This window comes from Pleuronectes platessa, chromosome 5, assembly GCF_947347685.1.
Source record: "Pleuronectes platessa chromosome 5, fPlePla1.1, whole genome shotgun sequence".
In the NCBI taxonomy this organism is placed as follows: domain Eukaryota; kingdom Metazoa; phylum Chordata; class Actinopteri; order Pleuronectiformes; family Pleuronectidae; genus Pleuronectes; species Pleuronectes platessa.
In genome coordinates this window covers 23,144,575-23,171,454 of record NC_070630.1, presented here as the reverse complement: position 1 = coordinate 23,171,454, position 26,880 = coordinate 23,144,575, and the positions used below count along the sequence as shown (strand labels likewise).

At 43.5% G+C, this 26,880-nt stretch overlaps 1 protein-coding gene across 6 annotated transcripts; it reads right to left on the bottom strand.

The window, feature by feature from the left end:
• Positions 1–309: 309 nt before the first annotated feature.
• Positions 310–24,533, bottom strand: pax3b (paired box 3b). 6 transcript variants are annotated; one of them, XM_053422738.1, is made up of 9 exons: positions 24,449–24,533; positions 23,631–23,866; positions 23,249–23,378; positions 22,811–22,954; positions 9,823–10,022; positions 8,989–9,154; positions 8,135–8,343; positions 4,969–5,248; positions 310–344 (listed from the first exon to the last, which is right to left on the bottom strand). In XM_053422738.1, exons 1-9 carry the CDS (start codon positions 24,531–24,533, stop codon positions 310–312), a joined length of 1,485 nt encoding a protein of 494 aa, XP_053278713.1. The 6 variants fall into 6 exon arrangements, with proteins under 6 accessions (XP_053278713.1, XP_053278712.1, XP_053278717.1 ...); XM_053422737.1 differs by having other exon boundaries at positions 8,117–8,350; positions 8,990–9,154; XM_053422742.1 differs by lacking the exon at positions 4,969–5,248 and adding an exon at positions 21,481–21,486 and having other exon boundaries at positions 327–344; positions 8,135–8,352; positions 9,823–10,018; positions 22,807–22,954.
• Positions 24,534–26,880: the final 2,347 nt, after the last annotated feature.

Genomic DNA, 26,880 nt, shown 5'->3' with positions numbered 1-26,880 from the left:
TTGCTGTCCTTGCAAAGACCCCTGCAGTCCACAGATGGAGTTTGGTCGCTGTCGATGGTCCCTGGCATCTCTGCTGCTCATCAACTATACTGATGCAGCAAAGTTCACAGTCCATCAACAGTTTTTGGTCTGATATTCCATCTTGTGGTCCCTTCTTTGCTTTTTTGTCTTTGTCCATTTCTCCACCGGGAATTAATCATGCAAAGTCCAACAGTGGAGAACATAGTCTTGGTAAATGGCAGTAAAAAGTTTGGTCCAGATTTTTTCACGGCTTCCATGGCTGTACACACAAACGTCCGAAGCTTCTGATCAGGTGATCTCATGCCTCAGATAAGGAAGGGCACCTGTAAAAACAAAGGATGAAAAAATTGTTAAATTATTACCAGTGAAGGGTTTTTTTAAATAAGGAATGATGGAGGGATGATAAAAGATGAGATATATGGCTGTAATAAATTCCGCGCATGTGTTTTAGCGTGCCATTCCGCGAACATATGGCTATTGTTAGCATAGCATGTGCTAACAGTGGTTTGGGGTGTAAGGTCAATGGAGGGAGACGTGAGAACAGAACTGTGAAGACGCTCAAAGTAAATACAAGTTAAAATCTGCAATAAGGCAGAGATAATGCAAACTGGAAAAATACTTTATCCTGTTAATGCTGTAGAATAGAGGACATGTATTATATTCTCTGTAGACAACTTTATATACAGTAGATCCTGCATTGTATCACAACCAGTGGCTGGCAGTGACTGTTCAATCAACTCATAGTGCCACCTGCTGTTGTGGAGGGGGATATTTGTAAGAAGTTCCTCAGCACATCACATCGGAATGACACGTGATATAATGTGACTTTCGTACATGTAACAGCTGCTGTATTTGTTTATGAAGCACAATGCATTTATTTTATTTGTTTTTTGTTTGTATTTGTGTTTGTTAGTGGATCGTGGGACATTTGCATGATTGTGTGCTTTCACAAGACCAGAATCTGACAGAAACAATGTAACGTAGGCAAGTTTTGCGGAAAGCGAGCAAATAGATAAGAGGCTGAAACCTCATTCAGGAGGAGAATTTGTGAAGGAGTTCCTCCTATGCGAAGCTGCAGAAACCAAACAAAGTACTGAGTATTACAGATGTGGCACAAGATACTGAAAAAAACCTAAGCGACATTGGGAGATATTTCCCATTTTCTCTTTGGCCTGTGATGAAACAAAAGACATGTCCAGACCTGCCCATCTAACCATTTTTGTATGTGGGGACCGATTGACTGCCGAGTTTGATACAAAGGAGGTGTTTCTGTCTTTGCAAGCCATGCATGCATTTCCCTACTCTGCAAAAGAGTAACATCTGAGCATGTTGAATCTGCAAAACTCCTTCAGGCATTTCACGAGAGGATTCAGGACATGAAAAGTAAATAAAAGGATCTGAATATATTTGTAAAGCTGTTTAAGGTGGAACCAGTTGATGCGCCTGACAACAAACATTAAGAAATCATTGAGCTGTAAAGCAACAACAAACCCAAACTACAATAAATTTCCTCTGCTCGAGTTCCTTGTGATTTTCACATTTTGAGGAGACATACACTGATGTTAGAATCTCTCTGAACAGCTCTCTATGAAATTGACTGTTGCAGTTTAAGGATTCAAATTAAAAAGGCCCTTGAAAGGAAAGAGCTTCCTCAGCTCTAGTTTATGACCTGTTTTATAATCCTTTCACAAACAATCAGGGTTAGTTAGGGTTAGGGGCAAAATGTGTAAGAAAAAAACTTTATTGTGTCTTTTGGAAAAAACACATAAACTGAACTAGAATTACCCCACTGTGGTTGTATGCCTCAGCCAACCAGTGCAGTTACCTTGTACATATTTCTACAAACTTTTATTTACAGATTCATATAAAGTCGCTGTGACCTTTGACCTTTGAAATTCCCTCAAGCAGTCTTGAGATATTACATTCAAGAAGCCAAAAGCATGTTTAACCCCGAGGTCACCGTGTCCTTGAACTTTGACCACCAAAATCTAATCAGTGAGTCCAGGTGAATTGTACTAGATGTTATGAAATCTCCTATTTGCAGTCCAAATATATCACAATCACAGGGATGTGAGGTCACTATGACCTTGACCTTTGATTTTGGGTTCTCAAAATGAAATCCAAGTTCAAGTAAATTTTTTTACCAAATGTGAAAGAAATCCCTCAAGGCTTTCCGGAGATCTCACATTCACAAGGCAGAAAACGTGCTTTGTGAGGTCACATTGGGCCACTGTTTGTTCCACATGTAATGACATTTCCTTTGGGCATTCCTGACATATTGAGTTCAAAACAACTTAAGGTCATGTGACCTTTTGACCACAGAAATGTTATCTTTTCATCTTTGAACATGGCATAATAGTTGTACACAATTTGAAGACATCTCCTCAAGAAATCAAGTGGGTGAATCCTTGAGTCCAAGTGAAGGGATTTGCCAAATGGAAAGGATTCCTTCACGGCTGCCAGAGTCAGCACCTTCACAAGGCAAAAATGTGCTTTGTGGGGTCATCATGACCTTGACCTTTTATTACTAAATTCTACTTAGTTCCAAGTAAATATTTGTACCAAATTTGAGGAAAGCTACAAAAATCCAGGTTCTTCTGTGACCAGTTATTATGTCTTTTCTCTGATGCACAATAAGTGATCTATGTTCCTGCTTACTGGAGCTGGAATTGCCAGCATGGCTGAACTGGTAAAAAAAACATCAGAAAGAAATACCCTGTGGTATTTGCTACACTGACATACAGGTGACTCGTCTCCTTCGCAGCACAGACATTGCCTAAAAAACTGCAAATAAGTGTTTTGTTCATTAACATTAGTGATTTATATGAGGCGGTCCAGTTAAAGCTACATGACATCAACGTCTGCAGCAGTGTGGACCAGTTTCTTACTCTGCACTGAAACCTGGAGCAGCAGCGCTGCTTCCCCAGCTGACCTCAGTCCTAGCACCTGTTTCTAATAGCTGCCCTGCCACAGGCTATTAGGATCCGTCCACCCCCAGAAAGGACCTTTCCTCTGCTGCTCCACAGCCAACAGCACACCAGCTATCCAGTCGCACTGATTAATCACATCAAGATGGACTGCTCCGTCTTGTAACGCTGTGGAGGTGTACGCTGAGTGCATGTGCTGTCCCGGTGGCTGGCTTTCAGCCTTTGCGTGTACATGCACAATGCCACATGCTAGTTGGTTTTCATGTGTGTCACTCTAATTCTTTGTTTCTTTCCACTTTGAGATATTTCACCGAGATATTTCATTAGACATTTGCTGCTCTCGGATATTAAGTTAGATATTCACTTGATACCTGCTGCCCCACGGAGCTACACACAGCCAGACTCACTGGACCGTTTCCAAGCTCTTTGAAGGGCCCGCTTGTCTCGAGGTTGCCACAAGGTCAGTGGATGAGCCTGATTGGTCAACCCCCTGCAGACCAAAATTGGAAACGGTGGCCACTGTAATCACGCGGGGCCAGAGAACGATGTTGCTTCCAAAGTTAGACAGAGATTTGTTTGAAGTTGATTTTAACCCTTAAAGTAACAGTAATGTAAAGTGAAATGAGCCTCTCAATGCTGGACAGCAAAGTACTCTCTGAGGGCAAACAGTCTGAGGAGGGCGATCAGACACCACTGCAGCTACAAGTTACCCTGATGGGAGCTGACTCGACAGTGTACCTGACCGCAGAGTTCAGTATCAGCATCGGCCCCACTGCTTCAGAGGTGGAATCAGATCCGCACAATTAACCCCAACACTTGAGACTGCATGATTGGATCCGGACAAATGTTGGCTCTGTTTAACAAGCTGTACCGCAGCTACCTATGTTGCATGTACAGCTGCTTTTTACCTCCAGTCATTGGAAGCTAGAGATTTGAGGTTACAGGGTCAGGGACCGCTACACTAACAGAGTGCCCGATAATCATATACCAGATTGGTTGATTTGGTTCAGACCTCCTCGTCTCACTGTCACATAGTAAGAAAATACAATCTATGTCCTGCCTCAGGGTTTTACATGGCCTCGCAACTCCCCCACTGAGTCAGTTTATAATGCAGAGGGACAGTAGTGGTAGGGCAACAAGGGCATGGGAGACTGTGCACATGCATAGGAAGTTTGGGCAAACAGTCATCTTAGCCAGAAATACCAACTATCAGACTATTTTACCTGCTGGTTTAAGAAATAATAATAGTTATCTAACCTTCAAAAGGTTCAGTGTGTTGAATTTAATGATATCTAGTGGTGAAGTTGGATGTTGCAGCTGAACACCCCTCACCTCACCCTCCCCTTCCAAACAAGACAGAGAACCTGTGGGAGCCTTCACTTGTCATAAAAAACTCAAAAGGTGTTTAGTATGTCCAGTTTGGGTTAGAGTAAAAAACCTGGCAGCCTCCGTAGAGAGGACCCACTACCGATGTAAATATAAAGTATTTAAATATAAAGGACACATTCTAAGGTAAAGAAATCAACAATTCATCACTAGGATTTTTTTATCTATTCTGCCTATAGATCTCTTTCACCTAAATCTTATACATTGGACCTTTAAATACAAACTTAAGATGTGGCTTCAAGCAAATCAAACTTATGTTATAAAGTGTAATCATTCCACTGTATCTTAAGTAATTTAGTTTGCATCTGTATCTGTGGCTTTGTATTGTATCGCAGTGTTGCACTGATATATATCTTGATTGTTATAATGTATTTCGATCCTGGGTTATTGGCTTGTTTTTATCTGGTGTTTATCTGGTGCAAGCAAAATGTTCAGATTTTGAAATTCCTCACGGTCATAGATCTCTAGAAAAAAAATCATGTGGTTTTGTTGTTTTTTTGTCATATTATCTCTAAGCCCTGTGACAGGCAAATTCTCAAAATTACAAGGTGTATAGCAGTTAAATTTGCTAATGCAAGTGTCCAGGTGTAGAGGTAAAAGGTGAGAATAAAAAGGTGAAGTCTATTGACCTTACTTTGTCCGTACTGGCCATACTGGTAGGACGCGACGTGGTCGACAGTGTAGCCCGGTGAGCTGTAGGAGGGGGGGCAGTAGGACTGGGAGCTGGGCAGGGAGGGCAGAGCGGACATGGACGGAACGCTGGTCAGACCCTCCAGGCCCTTGATGTGGTCCATGCGCTGGCTGCAGCTGGCAGACATGCCGGCAGGGGGCTCGAGGCCGCCGGTCAGAGGTGAGATGGCGTAGTCACTCTGGGGCTGATGTGGCACGCCGCCTGGGTTCAGCAGACCCATCACCTGACGAGAGAGGGAGGAAGGGAAAGAAGAAATTACATTTTTTCATTCATTTGCTCCATTATCAAAATTATACGACATAGGGTAAATTTCACCAAATACAATTTGGACGTTTGGTGACTACATTGATTGTCCCCAACCCCAACACTCGGCTTTAAATAAGGACAACATTTCCATTACAGATAAGGCTAGAGAGATAGAGCACCACATGTGCTAGACACGTTTTCTATTGTGTTTGTAGTTTCTGACAAGGACTTATCATATATTAAATCTGTCACTTTTAGCGAACAAACATTGACGTGTGTATCAGACGGCAAGACAAACACGCACTCAGACCCACATAGGAAATCCCCCAGTCGCAGACATCAAAAGGCTCCCAGCGAGCCTGTCCCAGACAGAGATAGCACCAGAGAGGAAGAATTAAGCAATTTGTCTCAGATCCACTGCTCCACTTATTCTACAATTCCTTTTTGACACTGCTCCAAAAAAACCATGGCACGAGATAACAGCTTATCTCCGACAGAGATATGTCGACATAGATAACATGAGAGAAAAAAGGTTTGTGTGAGCTCTGGTCTGGTTCAGCCCCGGAATGGGTTTGCAGTTTCAGAAATCCTTTAGCTCTTGACCTGGTCTTTATTAGCGACCAGATAATCGAATTTGGGTGAATATTCCTAAACCAGAGGAGAATGGAAAGAGCCGTGGGGCAAAGTGTTTCAAGTGGTTTCAAAACAGACGCGATACCACCGACCCCCCCCCCCCCCCCCCCCCCCAACGCTAACTGAATGTACCTATCGCTCATCAAAGTGCTCAGCAGAAACCATTAATAAGGAATTGAAACTGGCTTTATTACTTATGAGAGTAACTCTAACATAACCTGCCACCTCAATATGTATCATATCCCACCTCCTTCCCAACAGAGCAAAGGCCTCAAGGCTCCTCCATTTGTACTAATAAGAAGCAGGTACGCTGCTCTTTGGATCCTCTCGACCCTCTAAGTGACATATTATTCTACATCCACATACACACATGGTCCTGCTTAAATCATTTCCCAAGTAGGGGAGGTGAATGGAGGAGTCTGTGTTGATTTGGGAGAGGGAGCTGTGTTTCCTCCCATGCCAAGTAACATTTTCCTAAAAAATTAACCTGCGTTTGGAGGTTTCGGTCTAAAGCGAGAGAGAGCGGGGATAACACGAGGCCGCAACACGCCACGAGGAGCACGGATACTTGCCCCTTCACTGACAACGGACCCGAGTTGGGTGACTTTTGAGTTGTTGCTCTTTAACCTCCTCTACCCATCATCCCTCTGTCTCTCCTATGCCTCTCCCTGCCTCATGAGATGGCTCCATCAAGGGTGTTTCATATTGGAGCGCTGTCATTGCCAGAGGCCTAAATCACAGCGTCCAGGAGTTAGCAGAGAATGTCGGGACCAGAAGAGGGGGGGTGCAACATCTGAGGCAGGACATTCCTTCACCGGCATATGAAATATATACAAATAAATTAGAACCTCTGTTTTCACATGGAGGAATGTTGAGGCAAACGTTTTAAGAATGCAATCACGAGATGGTTCCCCGGGGGTTGACTGGGATGGACTGTGTGTACATTTAGTGTTATATGTTATATCCATGACGCAGTATGTCGCTGTGTGATCGAAAACAAGTAGGATGGTTATCCTTTGAACCAAAGCAAAAGCATGACAAGAGGTTTGGTGAGATCCACTGATAACACACACTTTTCCCCCAAACTCCAGAACCAAGGATTAAATAATTAAAAACTAGTATGAACAAATATTTCCCTTAGTAACTCGTATCTCTACTCTATTTCGAATAATATAAATACAGTAATCAATCTTCCAATCTAAACAGAGGGTTGAAGCGGACTTAGCAATGCTGCTCAACCCTGTCATGTAATATTTGTGTAAAAGATGTTGAAAAATCCTTAACTGATCCTTAAAATGTCATGGAGTTGATCAATTATCTACACCGCGAGTGTGTGTCTGTAAATTTGTGCACCTGCGAGCATGTGTGTATCCGCGCAAGTGTGAGTGTCTCTGCACTGCTGCGGCCTGTTCTCGGAGGAGTCCGACCGTGGCTGGCTGAAATCTCATTTTCTGCCTGTTAGGATCTCTAACTCGTCTGTCTCCTCTGCGCTACCCTCTGCCTAGGTGCGGAGACCTGGGGACTTCATGCCGAGATAATTGTCTGTAATTGTCTTTTCACTTCTCATTTGTCACACGTTCAATTGTCCTCCGTCCTTCAAGAGGCATCTAGAGTGAGTGAAGCCTTCCTCCACCTCTGCCGAGGAGCGTGTGACTGAAGACTGGACAGTTTGTGGTGTAAAGTAGGCGAGTCAATGAATCCGTGAGCAATGAGTATGTTTGTGTATGTTCTCTACACCGAGGAGAAACATTATTTAAACGCCTGTTTAAAATCTTAAAGCTGATATATTATGAAATAGCGTGACTGATGATATAAATCTTGCATACAGTCTTTGAAATCATTTCCAAATTCTGTCCGGCTCTGGTGTGGCATGTCAACCTGTCTCAAGGTCTCCAGAGACATGTTCAGTCAAACACAATTCTTTTCCTGCCTAATTGCTGATCTGACAAACTTAAATCCTTTGAATCAAATTAACTTTTCTATAATAATTAAATATAAGTTCTCAATTAAAATATATATTTTTAAGGATTAAGATTTTTAAGACTATTTGTAAATTTTGTAAAATCACAGTCTCAACAGACTTCCTCTTAAAATTTGCGGAGGAAAAGATTCTTAATCGCAACACAAAATAATAATTATTTTATTTAATTATTGGAGCATATACCTTATAAGCTAAATCCCCATTTGATTTGTCACGTAAAACACGTCAAACACACATATGTAGCCTCACCTGTGGAGAAAGGCCATTTCCTAAGGAGGGGTTCATGGGATTGGCCGGACCTCCGGGGCCCACAAAGCTGTCGGAGTAGCCTGAGAAGGAGTGGCGTCCAGAGGCGAGGCAGTAGGCAGAGCCTCCGTCCCCCTGTCCTCCGGGTCCAGAGGCCTGGTGGCCCGAGGAGGGAGGCAGAGGCTGGGGCCGATGCACCGTGCTGGGCGGCTCTGACACAAACAAAGGCATCATGGGTAAAGTTAGAACGCTTTTAAGGTTTGTTTGTGGAAAGTTAGAAAACATAACTGTTAAGTATTGGGAGAATTAAAACTAGTGGAGGGAATGTTACTGTGTTGAAGTCAGTAGATGATATTGAGTATAAATGTAAATTTGACCACATGTCTTTTCAAAACATAAAACATGAAAGTTCATTCACGGAGTTTTCTACAATATATTACTTATACTTATTATAAATTTCAGGGAAGAAAATTAAAAAAGTGCAAACATGTAAAAAAAATAAAAAATAATAATAAAAGCAACTTAGACCTTAACTCTGTAACATACATTCACAGTTTCATCGCAATTAACTGAAACTGCAATAAAACCTGACAATGAAAAAAAACTTGTGTACATCCAATTGAACTTGTTTGTCTGTGGTCATTTTTTTATACCAAAAATTAAAATTGTGAACATTTTTGAAAAGTAACAGAATAAAATAAAGAAGGCATTGTCAACAAGCTATGAACAAAGCTTTGTTTCAATTTCTCTCCACAAACTCATAAAGAGAAATATGATTTATATAAACAATGTTTTATGTGATCCCTCAACAACGATAATAACATTAACAATATTAATGAACTGAGTGTGAGCCCTACCTTGTGCTATAGATGAGGGGGGGTAGGGGCTGTCAGAGAGCTGGTAGGGAGGGATACTGGACATGGCTGAAGGAGGGAAACCCCCTGGGATCAGGTGATTAAATGCCATCAGTTGATTGGCTCCTGCCTGCTTCCTCCATCTTGCCCGCCTGTTGCTGAACCACACCTAGAAAACATGATAATGAAGATGTTTGATCAGTGTGTGTCAAGTAATTCTCGTTTGACTAAACATACACACTCACACAATCATCCATACACAGGAAAATTGACTACTCTCACAGTTCTATCTGGGTGTGAGGCTGAAGACAGTGATGTGCGAAAAGGTTGTGTGTGTGTGTTAGTGTGTGTGTATTGTGTGTGTCATGGCTGGTTGCACTGAGTGTGTGAGTGACATGCCGTGTCCATATGGTATGGAGCTCATGCTGGGCTTGCTTACACTTCCCATATGGAGCCTGTGGAGGAGAATTTACTGGACTCTAGATCAGAAAAAGGAATAGTTCCAACTGGGCCCCTGGGAGCAGGGGATGTGAGGTGTGTGTGTGTGTGTGTGTGTGTGTGTGTGTGTGTGTGTGTGTGTGTGTGTGTGAGTGTGTGTGTGTGTGTGTGTGTGTGTGTGTGTGCGCGTGCGTGCGTGCGTGTGTGTCAGTGTGTTAGTTTGTGTTATTTTTATGATTTAACTTTTCATGGTTCTGGTTTGTGGTTAAGGTAATAATCACGACCCTTGATCTTATCAAAATGATATCATGTTCAACAAGCATCAGCATGAGTTCCTGTAAATCTGACATTGTGTCAGACTGTGACACTGACAGTCTTCATGTAGGTGTCCTCTCGTACCTGCACCCTGGCCTCTGTGAGCTTGGCTCTCTGGGCGAGCTCCTCCCTGGTGTAGATGTCGGGGTAGTGCGTCCTCTCGAAGGCCCTCTCCAGCTCCTCCAGCTGCTCTGCGGTGAAGGTTGTCCGACTGCGCCGCTGCTTCCTCTTTAGTGGCAGATCAGGCTCCGACTCCACGTCCGAACCCTCGTCTGAGTGACTCGCTGTTACAACGCGGGAGAAAGAAAAAGACAGACAGGGTCTGGATGAGTTTTCCTCCTGATGTCACATGTTTCATTTTGTAAAGGTTGACGATGTCCAATGATGAAGGTTGCTTTAAAAAACTCTACGAGTATTTCCAATCAACATATTCAGTAGTGTCACTGACCTTTGGAATCAAGTTAAAGAGATAAGAGACCGATGCTATAAACCCAAATCTGATTTTAAGTGTAAATTAACAAGGAGACAAGGAGGCATCATATTGAGTATTCAGCATAATTGTGAAATGCAAGCTGTTTTGTTTTGACCTAACCCTCATATGGAAAGGAGCTTTTTTTCCCTTTCTTCACACACACACAAAAACATACACACACACACACTCCCGGGCACCATCAGTCTTCCTCATGGTCTTGTAGCCAAACAGACCTCCATTCAGGGGGAATATTCCAAGCCCAAGGAATAATCCCACTGGACAAGATTCCCAAGGCACCACAGGAGGACTGGTGGACTAAAAGCCATACAAAAGGCTAATTTGGATCCAGGGGCCATTCTTTGAGTGTGTGTGTGTGTGTGTGTGTGTGTGTGTGTGTGTGTGTGTGTGTGTGTGGGTGTGTGTGTGTCAGTGTGTGTGTGTGTGTGTGTGTGTGTGTATGTGTGTAATTATCTTTGGATACAAAATCTCATCTTTGACCAATTATGACCATTTTACTCAATTGTCAGCTAATTGATTGGTGATTAATTTGTCAAATGTAAGACAGAACAGAAGAAAGGAAGTCAAAGTTCATTCCCCAAACTCGTAAAATTTTCCGTTTCATTAAAATGAGAAATTACTGCAAATAATCACATTTGAGAAGCTGTAACACAATATTAAGAAATTGTATTATTATTATTATTAAGTTATAAAACTAAAAAACTACAAATTGCTGTTGATTGACTTTCAGTTGGTTATTTTATTAAGCACCTAATCATCCAGCGCCAGCTGAACCAATACCTTGAATTTAAGAAATATAAAAATTTCCACTTCTGACTTTTCATCAAGTGGGATGTTCAGCCTGACTGAACCTCGGTGATGTCATGAGCCCTGACAGCTTTTGTATTTCTACTCTTCATCTCTGTCTCGGATCAGTATTAATACTATTGTGCTCTATGTTCTATAAACCAGCAGTTCGGTTTTTAACTCACTACTTCAAACACTCCATTGGCTCCCTTCTAAGTTCACCAAGGCCAAAGCGCCCCACTTTTTGTGTTACACTTAATTAATTCCCCCTCAGCATTGGGGAAGTTTTGTGTGCAACACTGTATTAGTTCCCCCTCAGAAGCAACAATAAAATACAAGAGAATCCAAATAGCTCAGGGCCCCTCATGTGAAACTGATCCTCTCTCCCCCTTCAGCGATTTTCTCCTCGCAACACATAGCAGTGGGAGTCAACTTAACATGCATTAGGAGCAAATTGGTAAAGAAACATTCAAGCATGAGGAAGGCAAAAAGTAAAATATTTTCAAAGGGGGGAGTGAGATAAATGGAGATGTTGCCTTAAGCCTTTGTTGAATATCTTGCAATTTTGCACACATAGATTGCGAGCTCTTAAGCAACCTGTGAGTGGGTTTAGAATTCAAGACACGCCACAAAACTCAAAATGACCATAGAGGTTTTGATTTTCATTTTCATCAGCTGTTTTTGTAACTTTGTACAAACTGTTTCCTCATCACTAGTGGAAAAACATGCAGGGACTAAACCAATCAGCCTTTTTGGGTTGACAACGACTCAAATAACAAATGTTTTATTTGGCTCATGTTTCAGAAGGTGAAAAGGAATTTGGGGTGTGGAGTGTAGGGCTTTGGAGTTTTGGACAGGATGGCTGAAAAACAAGAGATGAGGCCTTTTTGAGCCTCCCCCCCTATTCCTGCATGGAGGAGGGCTGCGAGGAATGCTTACTCTCTCCCCCTGCGACTTTAGCAGCATGCACGTTCCTCAGCATTTCACAGGGATTTGGGCCCTGGGAAAGCTGAAGCGCCCGGCAAAATCCTTAATCACTTTGGAATTACCTATCGGTTATGACTGCTACCGGGGCTTCCAGAAGTTTTCAAAAGAAGCGACAGAGTGGCACCTACGAAGTCTCGGGAGTCTGGTCGTGATAAAATCCTGAATCAGATCCTTTATGGAGGAATCAAGTGGGCTCATTTGTTTCACTCCACTTCGCTACATCTCTTGATGTTGAGATACAACAAGATAAGATGATGGAATGAAACGATAACAATGTCTGTGGGGAAGCTCGGCCAGTGCAACATGATTATTTCAAGACTGCAAATCATGTGGCGGACATCTAAAACATAAGGTGATAAAAAGCAGCTACCAGCGTTCAGAAAACAGGGGGAGCTGTCCGACTTTGCACATTTCCCCCTCTAACACTATCAACTCGTTACTTTTCCCAACAAACACACTTTTTGCACTTTGTCACACCACCCATCTTAAACAAGCACCACCCTCTCCCTCCTCCTGCCTCACCCGCTCTTTGTCTCCCCATCCCTCTCTTTTCCACCCATATTTCTCTCTCTGACTCTCGGCTCTTTGTTGCTCCACAGAGCTGAGGTCTTTGCCGGCGATTTCCACGCTCCATCTGTGGAATCCGTCATGGCTCCCTCGGCCCTTCACAGTGGAGGGCTGTCACCTGCCCCATGGGGGAGCCGAGGAGGGGGTGGGGGGCATAAAGAGGTTCTGCAGAGGGCTGAGAGGGGTGGGGGGTAGATGGGGGGCACAGCCGGGGGGCATTCTACCCCCTTCCTCCCCCCTCCCCCCCAAAAACCACCCCCTTCCTCCAGAGGGAACTGTAAGAGCACCTGAGGGGGTGGGAAGGGCAGTAGAGAGGGGCAACCGGGGCTGTTGTTGTGGATGTAAATGTACCCATGGGGATAGTCTGTCTGGGCATCTGTGTTTTTGTTGTTGTTGTTGGCGGAGGCGTAGTATAATCACAGTTTGTGCGCCCTTTATGCATGAACACTAGTTGAGGTGAAAGGGTTAGGTGCGTCCTCAATGATATATTCACTCTCTTCTCCTCTTCTTCACTTCCTCTAAAAGACTAAAAATCTGTTTGTTTCTTTTCTTAATATTTCCATGACTTTTAGCTCCACATACCTGTTTGTAATATTCTGTAAAAATCATTCTTGCAATCAGTCAGGTAATTTGAATTTGTATGTAAGCAGCTTGCTGTTTTAGTGTGTATGTTGAGGACATTGGAAAGCTTGGTTTGATTGGATTGCTGTTAGAAAAAAAGCATATTAAAAAAAGAAAAGTTAAAAGTTTTCTAAGTACTTTTAATGTGGTAAGGTAACCTCAACGGCCGCTAACGACCCTACAAGTTAAATAACTGGGACTCCCAGCAGTCAGTTAGAACTGAAGAATACGTTTGTTTTTTGTTTTACAAAAGAAAAAGGTTTATTCCACTACCGTACATTAGGCTGCCACCCAATTATTCCTTTAAGGTTAACTACTCCGCACAGCTTAATTTTAAGAGCTCATGAACATACACAGACACACAGACACACACACACACACACACACACACACACACACACACACACACACACACACACAACGCGCCCAAAGACCCCAGTCCTCCAAGCCCATGTGATCAAACTTGTCAGCCCTGAGGCATCTCCACTCTAGCATCCATTAACTTGCTCACATGCCTCTAAGTGTGGTCGAGCACAAACACATGAACAACACTTTTCGAAATGATATTTGTGATGATGATACATAAAGTCAAATCAGCATCAGGTTCTACTATATATTACCTCTCTTACTGAGACAAAGAATAGCAGGATTAAGAGGAGAGAAGGGGGTGAAACCTTTCCCTTGCCTCCCAGATCTTTTTCAGCCTCGTAAACCTGTGGTTTCAGAGTGCCCCGTTTGCCGTCATCGCCTCGCTATCCCTAAGATCTGATCACATCGATTTGGCACCGCCAAATAGCCTTGGCCAATCAAATTATCCACTCTAAACCTCATATCGCTCCCTGCCTGTATATACATGCTATATCTTAAAACGCTGTATTTATAGCCCCCATAAACACTTGACTTCTCTCTGTATACTTTTGCTCCACCTCAGCTTAAAAGAGCGGGGGGCTGCAGACGTGGTCCCGGCTCTTGTCAGCTCATCGAAATATGAGAAAATATGAGCCTTAAAAGGGTAAAATTATCTAAGTAGGACAAAAAGCAGCCTCTGCAAGATGGCCCGGGAGCTGAGAAGCATTAAGCCACAAAATAAGAGACGAGCAGTTGGTGGGGGTGGGTGGAAGCAGGGTAAGAGGAGAAAAGAAAACTGTTTAATTTAACCAAACTGAAGCCCTGAGAGGCACACAGTGCGCGGGACTCCAAGCCAAAACAACCTCTCCGCAGCCAAGAAAGCCCAAAATGGCTCCCGCTGGGCAACGCCATCCCAAGGAAGAGAAAAACCAGGAGAAGGGTTCAGCTGAAGCAGACTGTTGGAACGACTTTGGCATTGCTGATTTTTTTTTAATTCAAAGGGGGGAGGGGGGGGCGGGCGCAGTTGGATGGGGACACAAAGGCTTAAATATGTCCGCTGAGACAGTACATATTGAGAATGTATGCATGTGTGCGTGAGAGCCAGAGAGAGTGAGAGAAAGGGGATATGTCAAACTTGGATTTTGGGACTTGGGGGAATTAACTGACCATATGTGGACTATTTACACCCCTCTTCGGACATCCCAGTAACTCTTCTGAGGCTTTGGTTAATAGTGAGGGTAAATTGAGCCTCTGACACATTTGCCCCCTCCCCGCCCTCAGTCTCTCTCCACCTACCCCTCTCAAAAAAACACAAAACAAAAGGCAGAGGAGACAAACGCAGCATTTATTTGGGCGGGCCGACCATGCTGCTCCTATTCAGGAGCCAGGGGACTAAGTGACTGGCCGACTGCATTAAACAGTATATAGAAGTCAAGGCAGGCAGATGCTGGCCCGAATAATGGCTTTACTGACAGCTTATGGACCCATCTGCGACTCTTTCTGGTGGGTTAAGAAAGAGAATGTGTGTGTGTGTGTGTGTGTGTGTGAGTGTGTGTGTCAAGTCAAACTCACTTGACTTGCTAAGAAGGAGTTTCAACCTTCCCAGCTGTCCTGTAAATGAGTGTGCCAGAGTTATGTGTGTGTGTGTGTCTGTCTGTTAGAACGTGAGTGTAAAAATAAAACAAAAAAAACAATGTGTGTTGCCACGTGTGAGCAGCCACGTGTCGTTAATCACTGCCTTGTTATGGTGCAAAAGAAATGACATGACAAGTTGTAAATGTGGGGGGGGGGGGGTCAGTGGGAAATGAGTACCTGTCATTTGTAGCTACATGTGTTTCTAACCCTGTTTCCTGTGCAGCGCTGGGGGACAGCGGCCCGCTGCGGCCCTGTGACCCTGCACTTCTTTTTCTCTGTCTTTCTAAAGTGGAGAATGACGACCAGCTCCAGTCAGTAGGGAACATGCTGAGATCCAACAAGGTGAGCTGTGAACAGGTCCACTGTCATTCTGAAGCTCTGTTTTTTTGACAGTGAGGAGGTTTGACGACTTCATCCTCTCCCTAGCACTGTCAGGCTGCCTCTACGAACAACAGCAGCTATTAATCTTCCACAGTCCACATGCACACACCACCGCAGCTGTCTGTGACACGCTTCCCTTTGAATATTACAGTCACGCTCAAAGTTACTGAGCAGTGAAGAATTTGAACCGGTGCAATTTACCTTAGACAATTTACAAAGATGCACATATAACAAGATTTAGTGGAACATTCAGAATAGCAGTAATGTTTAATGTATAAGGCTGCATTCATTTTGAATGAGTGAGGAGGGATTGTACCTGCACTTTCAGATGGCAAACATGAATAAGGAACTGGTTTGGCAGTGAATCCCAAATAGAAGAAGGAAATACCTGTGATTGAATTCTACAGAGCGGTACATTCATTCAAAGAACCTGAGCAAAACTGATGACTCTCATCGCACATTGCATTTAACAGCTGACATTGTAAAACCCGAAGACCTATACCATTATTTGTACAACATCCATCTATGAGATGCCAGCATGTCTGCGCCTCTTTGGTGCGTTCCTGTCTGAGAGTGTGCACATCATGGCACGACGACGGCATCAACCCACATTTAAAGCCTCTTTTCCCTTGTGCCACACAAAGCCTTCTCGTCTAATTAGTTAACAAAGCTCTAAAAGAAAGTCAGGCCTCATCAGTCAGGTGATTGACAGCTGCCTGTCCCCCATCAGCAGCGTAGATGCTGCATTTACTGGCCTCTGGCTGGCCTCCGCAAACTTTGACACTCGACCCTAACCCCAAGTACACGCACGCAATGACATACACAGACATTAAAAACAATCACGGTCCCAAACACACAAATGTGCGAGAGGAAAAAAAGCACTCACACTCACATTCTTTCGTACTTTCTCACAAACACACACAAAAACACACTCATGCACATTAAAAAACAACCTCTCTCCCCTCTTGCCCCCCCTCCCCCAGCTGTTGTGCATACTTGCAGCAGATAAAGAGGGGCCTTATTCTAAGGCGAGCCATTCTACTTGACCTTCGGCGGGCCTTTTCACTCTTTCACTCCCTTCAAACCGTCTTTGGGGCTCGCTCGCCGCAGCTCAATGTGGCTAGTCCATCACGGGTGAAGGCTGGGGCGCTAGTTCGGGGTCTTGAAGGGGGGAATACCCCAAATACCCCCTGCCCCCTGCCCCCTCCAACCCCCATACACACATGCACACACGCACACACAAGCGCCCCCCTCCCCTCCCACTCAGAAATCACCCTGACTTCAAAGTTGGTGTGCATTCATTAATTGCCCTTTGAATTGATATCAGAGGGTCACAATAAGAGTGTGAAAGGAAAAAGAGGCTTTAATGAAGCATAGAGCAGCCATTCATTTGCAGATAACTATGTTTTCATGCTTGAATAGTCATCATGCATGGGCGTATTAGAAAAAAACTCACGGGAGAGGGAGGAGTGCGGGACGAGGCGAAAGGGACAGAGAGACGGAGAGAGCCCCAGGGTAGAGGAGAGTGATTTGGTGCTCACCACTTGGCCCTCGTGCCCCCCTTTGCCCTTGTGCCCAGGGACTCACTGAGTGATACATTCATTCTTTCAACGGACAGACAGAGCCCTCTTCACCAGACACTCAGCTTATAGGCCAGTAATAGCCAATAGCTATTATAGGGTCCATCGAGACCTTATTGGTTCCGTCTTTGTCACATTTGACGAGACAGAAACAGCAACTGGCAAATTACTGAGGCTGCGACTAACAATTATTTTCATTCTCAGTACATCCGCTGATTTTTGTCTCGATTATCTGGTTAATTGTTTGGTGTCTAACATGCAAGAGAACTGAAAAAACATACAAAAATAAAATGTTCTAGTCCAAGGTGACGTCATCCGTCTTGTTCTGTCTGACCAGAACTGGAAAAACCAAAGATGATGACAGATAAAAACACTAAATCCTCATTTTAGTGAGCCTGAAACACAGGACGACCAAACTGATACTGAGATGGCTGACCTTTACTGTTCTGTCCATCAACTCAATTAATTAACTAATAAGCTAAAGTTATGCCTTACTCACTAATTGTATTTTAAATATTTTAGCCTGTGTGTTGAGGAGCATCTTCCATGATTTTAATTTAATATGCAGAACCAGGTACTTATACCCAACAGTAAAACATGTTAAATATCACTTGCAATTTTTTTTATCTTGTAGAAATGGTTTTGTCAGTGAGCGGTCGAGCAAGTTCACGTTTCCCTGATGTTTAGATAACAACTACAAACAGCTCAAGTACAAAGTGAAAAGTCAACCTCAGCTCAATGGCCTCTGCAAACACCAAACACACACTCCACCTTCTCCGCCTCCACCTCTGCTCCTTCGCTCCTCTCCCCTCAATCCTCTCTTTCCTCCTCTCATCTCCTCTTTCCTGTTCCCATCTCCTCTCCTCTCCTACGTCATGGGCCTGGCACTCATCCAGTGTGTGCCCACATGTTGCATTTGCAGCACGCCATCCTTCACCCCAAGTGGCAGAGAGACCCAAAGTTCTTCATTCACTCGCATTATTTACACAAACAAAGTCCTGCTCCGTTTCTGCGACAAAGCCAACTAAATCTTTATGGCTCTTTCATGTATTGTCTGCTCACGGTTCCCTTTTGTCCCCCAGTCGTTGGACTGGGCCGTGGATACAATGAGGCCGGGAGAATGGAGGCAGATTGAAGGAATGCACCTCAATAAACCTAATTATGACATGATGACTGCGCTCACCATGGTAGGGTTTTTTCAAAGATCCCGGGCTTATTCAATTAGCCCTTTCCAGGATCCCCTTTCACCAAATAAAGTTATCCCTTTGACTGTTTGTATTGCAGAGTGCATGGAATGTGTGTGTGTGTGTGTATGTGTGTGTATGTGTGTACGTGTGTGTGAGTGTGAATGTGAGCGTGTATGCATGCGTGTGTGTGTCGGCTCTCAACAAGGCTCCTCTGTATTATCTGGTTAATTTCACCTAACGAAGTATGGACCCTAAAAGATACACTGTGAAAATGTGGAGCATGGAGGAGGGAGAGGGGAGAGGCAGGGTGTGTGTGTGTGTGGGGGGGGGGGGGGGGGGGGGGTTGAGGGCAGGGACACTGTGACTGTTTTAATCATTAACTTTGTCTCCAGGGTTAATTACTATGACGCTGGGATTTTGGTACAGCTCAGCCACAGGCCTGGAGGGCGAACGTTACTGCCAAATACATAAATATTTGATAGAAAATGGAGAAGAGGAGAAGAAGTTGGAGGGTATATTTATGAGAATGGATTTTAACTCATATTTACTTATTGCACAGGGATTTGGGGGGAAATGTGTTTCGGTTTATATTTATAATTTTAAAAAAAATAAGGCCTTGGATTACAACTGTATTAATACCTGTCATTCAATATTTATTATTAATAACATTCTGTGTTAACATTACTTTTTTTTACAATTCAAATTAACTCACCTCTTACACGTAACTGCTAATATTAATGCACTAAAGCCACCATTCAAACAAGCTGCTACCAATCGGGGGTTAGCAACAGGTCATAGAAAAAACGGGCATATAAATGTTGGTTTGATATTGTATTACAATTCGAATACCGAATCAAATTAAAGATGTGACTTTGATAGTTTGGTGTGAATTATTTTTTGTCGACATGATAAATCGTCTTAAAATGTCTTGTTTTGAAAAGTTACATGCCTTGTTCCAAAGCAGACAGTGAAAACTGCTCAAACTATTTCTATACCTCTAATGACCAGACATGGGATTTTTATGGGCCTCACATATTGAAATTGTAACACAAATATATTGTTAATCAACCAGGCAGAAGGTTAATAAAGAACTTAATTAGAAACTTTGCGGAGCAGCACTGACTTTCCTTTGTGCGCTCCGGAGGACGCAGCCCAGATATTAAACGAGTAGTGCGCCGCAGGCTGAGAGAAACAGAGAGGAAGAATAGGAAACAGAGGGAGAGGGGCGGTGTTGCTCTCCAGATGAAAGTGAGATGAAATAAAAGAGTCGATTTAATCTGCTTGAAGAGATTTGGGGGAGCAAGAGTTGGAGGAGGAGGAGCGGGAGGGGAAGGCTGTTCGGAGCTGTGCGCAGCTCAGGACGGGTGGCCGGGGCCCCCATTGTGAAGCATGCGCTCCGGGCCAGACCGGGGCTCTCCGGGGAGAACATTGGTCCCTATTCACCGCAAACACTCTGTAATACACTCCCTTCGTCATTAGCTAAATGTGACATAGCACAATATCGACATCATTTAGAAGACATTATTAATGTCCGCGGGGGCACGGGCCGGTCCTCATCAAAGCATCGTGGCGCATGAGTTGGAGGCTGGAGATGGCATGGTGCTATTCGTCATTCACTTAGTCTCTTTGGACAATTACAGTCTGAATATTATGACAAACACAGCCACCAAACTCAATCAAATACCACTCAATCCCGCTTTGTTTATTTTTCCATTTTATAGCGATGGAGATAGAAAATTACGCACAGTTTTCTGACGTCAGGAAAACCAAATAAACACTGCAAATTTAAAGTTTGCACTTTGCAGTGTCACTTCTTATTATTATTATAAACTCTTACACAAGTTGTATCTTCGTTTGGCGACTTAAAATGTTTCTTATGGACTTATATGTAAGTTATGTGTCATTTTGTAATCCCTTTTCTTAACAAACGCACGTGCGCACTCTCCACCACCCCGCCACACAGTTTGTTACTTTATAAAATGGCCCATCTGAAATCCGAGGTGAGCACTTTCATTGCGCAGCCTGCAGAGCCGCGTGTGCGCAGGTTTTGGATGCGAGCGCGCATCCCTGAGCGCTGCCTGAATGGATTTCAGAGGCCTCCATTGTCACAGTGAATGGCAGTCGCGTTCTTTGGGCGACCCCAAAAGGGGAACATTTTGTAGGTGAAAACGGCCATTTTCTGTGCTGCATGGACTGGCCCTCTTAACCGTGCCGTGCCGGGCCGCTCCCTGAATAATTCATCCTTCATTGCGGCCCTCATAATGTGTTTTGTCGGGCTTTTCTGTGGCGGAGCTCTACTCTGCCCTTCTCTCCCCTCCCCTCGGACTGAATTATAAACAGGTTGCCTTCTTCTTCTCCTTCTTCTTTTCGCGGCGGCCAAAGCTGTTTCCAAGCTGGCCTTTTGTCCGCGCGCAGCCCAAGCGTGAGCCCCAAATGGACTCACGCGCTTTTGTCTCCCAAGTTCATCCGTGAGCGTCCCGTTGTGCGCGCGAGGCGTGTCTTTGTCCGGAGATGGAAACCGTTGAACAAATGTTTGATCAACTCATCTGGGGGACATTTTGTCCTTTGTCTCTCCTGCGCTCTTTCACGGACACAGAGATGGAGACAGTGTCACAGAGGAGCCTGGGACGCATGTTGACATTTCCCTGCTTAAACTCTTTTAAAAAGTGAAAGGAAAACGGTGGAACACATTTGAATATTTCATTTGTGCATGTGTTTAAACTTTGATGCCAGTGCTGAACACGCGGTGCTGTCTTATTAATTGACCATGCAGCCAGTTTTAAACTATAAAACATTTATTTTACTTTTCTTTCCAACATCTCCAGCCTGAGCTGTCCCAACCTCCATCCCCTCCAGTGTTTTTCCCTGGAATTATTTGGCTGCCTGTCACACACCGACACCACGAGTTATTAAGAATAATGACGTTTTCTCGGGTAAAACTTAAAAACATTTCAATTGGTTTAATCGACTAAAACGGTGTCGTTGTCAGCGCAGTTTATTATCTGATGCCAAACTCTCTGATGAGGCCACAGCCTGTTCGTGTTTGTTTAAGAGAAGATGTATGTGCCCGTTGAGGAAGCTGTTATAATTTGGAAAGTACCAGCAGGACAGATTTCCACTCTAATGACTTAGGTTAAAAATGAGGAAATTACATTAAAACGGGCTACTTCGAGCTTTAATGTAGCTGCAGAGCAACGAGTCCACAGCTCCACTTATAGCTAGTCTGTGAGGAGAATGAGGAGCATATGTAATGGTTTTATTCTCTGGCCCCTGACACCTCAGACAGTTTACACTGAAAATATAAAAAAAAGTATTGCTTGCGCCTACATTGCAAAATTACCATATTATTTGGTTGGCAGGAATTTTATTTTCCTAAAAGTTAAATATAAATGGAATAGTGACACTTATTTCAAATCACATCAGAATGTATCATTCCATTCCTCTTCGTTTGAATCCACTGGAAATATAATCTAAATTGCATTAAAGGCAACTTATCTAAGTCATTTTAAATATTTCCCCTTGGTTTCAGGCTTCGCAGGCTGAACGTGAGACTGAATAACGTGGCTTGTACATGGTGGTCAATGTTTTATAGTGCACACTGCCGTTGGAGACACTAATAAAAATCGATTTGTTGCATAAAAATAATGTCCAGCCAACTGGCTCAGAGCAATGTGAACTATGTTTCTATAATTCATTAAGGCATTACACTTAAATATTGGAGGAAGAATTTACAACACCTTATCTCTGCAATTTGCTTATTCGGGAGAATAAAATAGCTTTTAAAATATATACATGCATACTTATGTCCATACTTACAAGACTTCTGAACACACACACATACACAAACACACACACACACACACACACGCACACACACAAACACACACACACACACACACACACTTTTCCCGCACATGCAGGGTCATCACCTGCTGTTTGATTTACGGTATGGCCTCATGGGAAAAGCATTAGCGGGAGAGATATGGTCGATAAAGAATTCCTAACAAAGGAGGACACACACTCTCCACCCCCATCAAACAAGTTTACAGCACGCTAAAACTTCACATACTCCTGGTTTGTACTATCAAATAAAAGCTTCTCCAATTTAAACTCAGCTCAAAAGCATTCAACAGGTTGGAGGTGCGTTTTATTGATCCCTCCTGTTTCTGCAAAACGGGATTGTGTTGCTCCATAATTTAATCCACTGGAAACCACACCAGCTGCAGATTAAACATGAACAGGACGGCTGTTAAATTCTCACTTCACCGGGGCTTCCCTCAGCACAGACACTTTAGCATTGAACACTAAATAAAAATCACATGAACTCGCTGAGAATAGATCTGATCAAACAGGGCTCGAGAGTGTGTGTTTACACACGTTGAAGTCATGGGCATGCAAAGAAGAGAACTCCAGGTTGAGTTAACAGACAACTTTCTTTTTCTACTTCTACTTCTTCAGCGTCAACAACGACCTGAAGAGTTTTCACTCACATCTGTCTCCCAGGATGCCTTCAATGCTGTGTTTGGCCCTGCGGTCGTGGTCCTCCAACTCCTTCCTCTCGATCTCATCCTCATCCTCCTCCTCATCGCCTTTAACCCCAAACTTACTCCGCATGATGCGACTGATTGAGCTCACTGTGAAGGTCAAAAAGTGATAAGAAGGATATCAATATACACATGTAATATCAACGAAATCCACAAACTGACAGAACATTACATAAATAGATAACTAAAAACGTCTGCAAATTGAAATACTGAAATTGTAAGAATTTTCCAAGGGAAAGAAAGTTTTAAGAACTGATATAATTTGTATTTGAATAATAATAATAATAATAATAATAATAATAATAATAATTAATAATAATAATAATAATAATAATAATAATAATAATAATAATGTGAATATCCAGTCATTTCTGCCCTTTTTACCTGAAGGCACGTTGTTGCGGTCACATATCCCATCCTTCAGTAATTTATCCCGAATCTCCCAGCTAAACATACCCGGGTTTTCCCGCTTGTAATCTTCGATTCTCTTGTCCACGTCCGGTGTTGTTCCCTGCTTCAAGGGTCAGAAAAGTTACACTGTTTATTCACTTGGATGGGGCCCTTGGGGCACAATGCAAACAGAGTGTTGTGACTTATTTTAACAGGTTGCTGTTTTATATGTATCACTACATGGGGTTGTGGGGGTGAATGAAAGTAAAATATAATAAGTAATACAATATAGCCTCTGATGGTTCGAGGGTTAAAGCTTTATCATCCCTGGTCTACGGGAGCCTGTGCTGCTCGGCCCCGCTCTCGGGCTCTTTACCTTGGGCTTGCTGCCTCCTATGGCCCCGGGTCTGATGGAGCCCGTCTCCTGGTATCGACACAGGATTTTGGACACACAGCCGTGGGAGACCCGGAGCTGCCGGGAGATGACGCACGGCCTGATGCCGTGGTGGGCCATCTCCACGATCTTATGTCGGATGTGGTTGGGCAGAGGCCTGCCATTGATGAACACCCCTCCGAGCTGGTTTACTCGGCCTTGACCCAGTGGAGTGGACACTATGTGAACCAAAATATAATTAGAATCTCTCAATGCCTCCACAGTGATCCAGAACGTTTTAACTGACATGCAAAAATATTGATGTATTCAGATAAAATGGCTGACAAACCCTATGTTCTCATTAAAACTGTGCAGTTGTAAAACTATCCCATGGAAATTGTAAAATTATTTCTAACAATACTAAACATTTTGTTAATAGCATAATAATTGCAAACACGCAGCAGGAAAGTTTTCTAAAAGTTGCTTGAACTACACTCAAATTGTTGAGAAAGAGAAAACAAAAGTGTGGACAATGAGTTAGTTATGAAACATGCAATAATAGTAAGTAGAATTATGACTAAATAAGGAAATATGTCAGCTAACAGTCAAGTTAAGATTTTACGCTTGATAATTGCTATACATCTATATATATATATATATATATATAGAGAGAGAGAGAGAGAGAGAGAATATATATACTAATAAAGCCTGTGTTTTACGCAGTACGACACTGGATGAAAGGGCTGTGGTAAAAAGGGTCTTCTCACTCCAGTGTCCTGTGTGCACCTCCAGCCGCTCCCCGTGGCAGTGTGATGCGTTACCTTCCAGTGGGAAGCCGCTGCGGGGGTAGTTCTGAGCCAGCGTGGGTCGCATCATCATGGATATTGACCCCGCCAACGCAGTCATACCTCCTCCACCACTCCTGACGGGGAGGCTGCTGCTCCAAGCACCGGCTCCTCCGCAGGGAGACAGAAACTCGCCTCGGCCCGTGGAGAAGTCTCCCTGAAGGTTAGCCTCGGTTAGCCTGGGTGACGGTTAGCCGCAACCGGGCTGCAGCCGAGCACCAGCGTCCCGGGACGGCCAGGAGTCCAGATGTGACTCGGGTGGGAGAAAGGTCGGATTCCTGGATGTTCAGCAGAGTTACTGTCTGAGTGGTGTTAATGTGAGGGTTGGTGGTGGTCGAGGCGCTGCAGGGACGAGGGGCTGTTGTTGTTGTTTGTTGACACCGGTTCAAATGAGGAGAAACAGTCACAAGCAGCTCGGCTCTTCTCTCTCCCCCGGTCAGCGCTCACGCCTCTGATTGGCTGCGCGGATGTACCCGGCACGCTGTCTGGCGCGGGGATTGGCCGAGGCTGAAAACTTTGGTCCAATCGGGGAAGCTGTCACGGGTCCGCTAGCACGGAACGGGACAGGGACGTGAATTCATTTGGAGACGCAGAGGAGTCCCACCTTGTTCTGTCCCATCACTGATCCAACCGTGAGCTGAATGAACCACTATGAAGACATATATGAGCTTTAATCAGGAGGAGGTTTAATCCTTTGGTTATTGTAGATGTCTCCAAACTATTTTTCCAAGCACGCAAACTGTGAGTGTGAGCGTTTTCACCTAAATCAATCTCCTCTCTCCTTTATTCGGATTTATTTCCCATACATTAATACATGATGGAATTAATACACAAACTATATATCAGTTCTGTATATTTGCAGACAAATAAAAACCTAACTGTGCATTATATATTATCATTCAACTATTATTATCATTTAATCCAGACAAATGCTAAATAAACATGTGAATGAGGTGAGCAAACTACTAGTAGCGCTTTGTAATCCAATACAGTCCCAAAGTAATTATAATAAAAACAAGAAAGACTCTCAGACCCCTCACATTAATATTATGTTGTTGAATTATTTTTAACTACACTGAAAAGTATCTATGGCTCTATATCTATATCTATGTGCCTGTGACTTGACACCAAAAACAGAGCTTCAAAAACAATTATTTACTTTCTTCGACGAAATTAAATGATAACTGCAATCTAACAATCTATTCTTATTCGGTCATAACGGCGCATAGACACACGATATATCACTATCCCTATATAGAGCTTATAGACTTTGTTTCAGATTTTAGATTTTTGTTTACGTCGATTTTGCAAAAATAAACCAAGTTTAATAAATAACGGTACAGTAATCTATAATTTATCAAAAAATCTATCACCTCTAACTCATGGAAGAAAATACAGATATTGATCCATGGCATTAATTTATTGTCAATTGTGTCACCAGCCTGTGCGTAAAATCATAAACCAAACTGTTAAAAGCATGCTATCGCAAACGACCCCTAATTTGTTTCCACCCCATGGCCTGATATATGACACAAATGGTGCTAAAGTGTGTGCACCTCGAGGAATTTATTGTGGTTTTCAGTGGGAGCACCAGCAGTCTGAAGGGGGACATGCGCCACAGCAGGATACGACGCCAGGGCGGCCGTAAAGTCAGTCTAGCCCTGTGCCACAATAGAGACCAGGGTGTATTTTCATCTCCAAATGTCCAATAATCAATAGTGTCAACGCACAATAAAGAGTTGTTCATCTAATAATCCGTGAGTGAGGCGTTCTGTATCCTTCCTTCTTCCTTGGATCGGTGACTCGACCATGATTACTCGAAGGAACACCAGTGCCTGGTCCACATTGGATTAGTAAAGTCGAACATTTAGGAACGAGATTGTTGAATTGAATTTAAAAACACATTTTTCTGCGAAACCTCCTGATTCGGATTTAGCTCTTATTAATTGAATTTCATTCTTGATTTTGGACACATGATGGCACAGCAGCAGCACCAGCAGCAGGGCAACACTAGGCCAACTCATCTTGTTCCCCAGGTGCATAACTTCATGTAACTATATGAAATCATTGTAGCGGTTTAATCAAAGTGGTAAATATCCGAATCGATCATTAAATGGGAGTCCCACGCAGCGAATTGGTTTATGCGCAAATGTATATCCGTGCGTCAGAGTCGGCACGGAGAGAAAACCCTAAAAAACTTCGGCTGGCTAATGCAAAACTGAAGGTGAAAAGCGACCCCCAGCACCTGATCACATCTTTCATGTCCCTGCCCGCTCACCTGAGCCATAACGGTGTCCCGATGGGAGGGAGGAGGACTGGAGGACACCAAGCTCCTCTTGTCATTAAGCTTCATTTACACAGGGGAGAGATGTCCCACAGGCTGAAGTAGTCTTCAATTAACATTCGCC